The 2,463-nt window shown below is 56.9% G+C and overlaps 1 protein-coding gene across 1 annotated transcript in view; it reads left to right on the forward strand.

Annotated features, from left to right (window-relative positions):
• Positions 1-2,463, forward strand: part of DCAKD (dephospho-CoA kinase domain containing) — a 5,578-nt gene that overhangs the window by 2,604 nt on the left and 511 nt on the right. Inside the window, 2 exon segments of the mRNA XM_010078463.1 lie at positions 1,677-1,775; positions 2,281-2,429. Of these exon segments, the coding sequence (XP_010076765.1) occupies positions 1,677-1,775; positions 2,281-2,429 (248 nt within the window).

Genomic DNA, 2,463 nt, shown 5'->3' on the forward strand with positions numbered 1-2,463 from the left:
TTGTGCTGTGCTGCCAGTGGCCTTTTGGAGGATTTGTTTCTGCCTTTCGCTGCTGCCCTTCGCCACCTTTTTCTTCTCCGATTTCAAGTCAGGCCTGAGCAAAGCATTGTGAGGCCTCTTCTGAGATTACTCGCAGGATAATGTCATACCTTCCGAAAGGGCCAAATATTCTGCCCTACCCCCAACCTCCCCAGGCTTCGCTGAAAGCCACGGAGCGCTTTTAGTCTCGATAAGGTGAGAAATGGGCTGACAGCTGTGCTTCCTAAAGTCCCGCTTTTTCCCCTGATAAATATAACAAATACAGCTGTCAAACTCGGTCTGATCAAACGCCAGATAACATCACCAGCTGTTTCGGAGGTCTCCCTGTAACAGAAGGATGTCTTAATCGAGTCAGGCTGGTTTCGCCGAGCTTATCAAAGCTGAGCTTTGTGACAGCTGAATAGGCCGGTGCCGGGGCACGGCGGGGGCCACGCTCTGCTGCGGGGCGAGGAGGAGAAGGAGAAAGCGCGAAGGAAGCAACAGGCAGGAAAGCCGGGAGCTAGAGATGGAGTCTTGAACTCGGAGCTGCGGGCTGGCGAGGAGGATGCTGTCCTGCCCGTCGGCGAGAGCGCCGGGTGTCTTCAGCAGGCTGCTTTGTCCTCATTAGTCAGGTTTTAATGATTTGGGATGGCTGGATGTCGTCTCTGAGGATCGCTGTGGAAGGAAAGCGCTTATCGATCAAACCAGAGGGCAGCGAGAAGTCTCTCCGGGCGGAGAGGCTGGTAAAATGGTGGCTGGTTGGATGACGATGTCTTTGTCAAGGCTTTTCTGGCCGTGGCCAGGTCAGTTAGGGGGGTTGGGTTGTAAAAAGGGGACACAAGCAGAACTGGAGGTGTCCCTGCAGCTGGGGGACACGCGGGGGAGCGAGGTCTGGACCCGCAGCTCTCGCCTGCGCTTGCTCGCACCCCAATGTCCCCAAATGCCACTTGGGGTCGTGGCTTGTGGAGAGCCCAGGGTGGGCTGCAGGGTCCGGGAGGACGGCGGCTGGCAGGGACGAGCTCTCCACCGGCCGCTCCACGTGGTGATCCCGGTTTTAAACAAAACGTGGGAGGTTTTGGGGTGGTTTTGGGTCCTGGGGCTGTCTGGAGGAACCCCCACATTTCAGTGTCACAGCTGGGAGACATCTGCAAGGATTTTCTTACTCTCCTTGGAAAAATGGAACTGTTTAGGCAAAGCTTTCCAAAAAAGGCAGAAAACGGAGCTGGGAAACATCGGCTCAGATGACCGCAGCCTGGTGAAGTCTTGGATGAGAGAGAGTGGAGCAGATTGTGCTGTGGGCACTGCTCCCCTGGAGAGGGCAGAGCGGTGGCGAGACTGCTGCTCTCGCCAGCCAGGCACAGGCGCTTTCATTCCAGCTTCTTGTTTCAGCTCCTCATTATATTTCTGCAGTTTCACCTTTTGGTCTGAGATCAGCCAGGTTAGGGTTTGTGGGTTGGAATTTTTTTTTTTCCCCTCAAACTTGGAATGAAACCATTTCTTCCTTGCGAGAGGGAGGAGGGCACACAGGCTCTGCTCTCCTCTCGGCTGCGATCGCGGAGCTGTCGGGCTCTGGCTGCGGTGTGTGCGCAGCGTGAGGGATTTGGGAATCCAAATAACACTGTTCCTTTTTTTTGGGGGGGGTGTTGTCATTTCTGTAGGCTACCGCTACGTCATCCTTGACATCCCTCTGCTCTTCGAGACCAAGAGACTGACCAAGTTGATGAAACACACAGTCGTGGTTTATTGGTAAGTGCCACGTGAATCACGAGGACTGGGACACTGCCACCTCTCTTGGAGGCTGGAGGGGACCGTCGTGTCCCTCCTGCTCTGGTGAGGTTTTAGCTGCAGCCCTGGTGTGAAGCCCTTCGATAACGCTGCCTCGTTTCTGTGGGCGTGAGAAGCGACAATTCCCTTATCCCAGGGTTCTTACTGAGGTTTCCCCAAAACTTGGCACCACCTTATGGGGGAAAATCTCTGTCTTTGGGCTTTCCACACCCTGTTCTCGTGGCTGGGGCAGGGTTTGGGGCACTGCCCCGCTGTTACGGGCTGGGGAAATGCTGAAAGCCTGCAGCGGGGTCAGCCTGGGCAGCACTGCGGGTGCTGGCTCCGCTGATCCGAGCGCGGGATCTGAAATGAAGCAGGGCCCACGTCCCCCTCCCAGTTTACACCAGCATTTCCCTCTTGTGCCAAGGAAGGCAGGCAAACCCCCTCCATCCTGCACCCCATCTCAGCACCATCCTCCCGTCCCGGCAGCGACCCGAGCGCAGCTCTCCCGGCTGATGAGGAGGAACGGGCTGTCCCAGGCGGAGGCAGAAGCTCGTATCGCCGCCCAACTGCCCCTGGACGAGAAGCGCAAATTAGCGACTCACGTCATCGACAACTCCGGGGACCGCGAGAGCACGCGCCGGCAGGTCCTGCGGCTCCCTGCACACCCCGATGATTTCC

The sequence above is a fragment of the Pterocles gutturalis genome, unplaced genomic scaffold (genome assembly GCF_000699245.1).
Source record: "Pterocles gutturalis isolate BGI_N339 unplaced genomic scaffold, ASM69924v1 scaffold1118, whole genome shotgun sequence".
NCBI lineage: Eukaryota > Metazoa > Chordata > Aves > Pterocliformes > Pteroclidae > Pterocles > Pterocles gutturalis.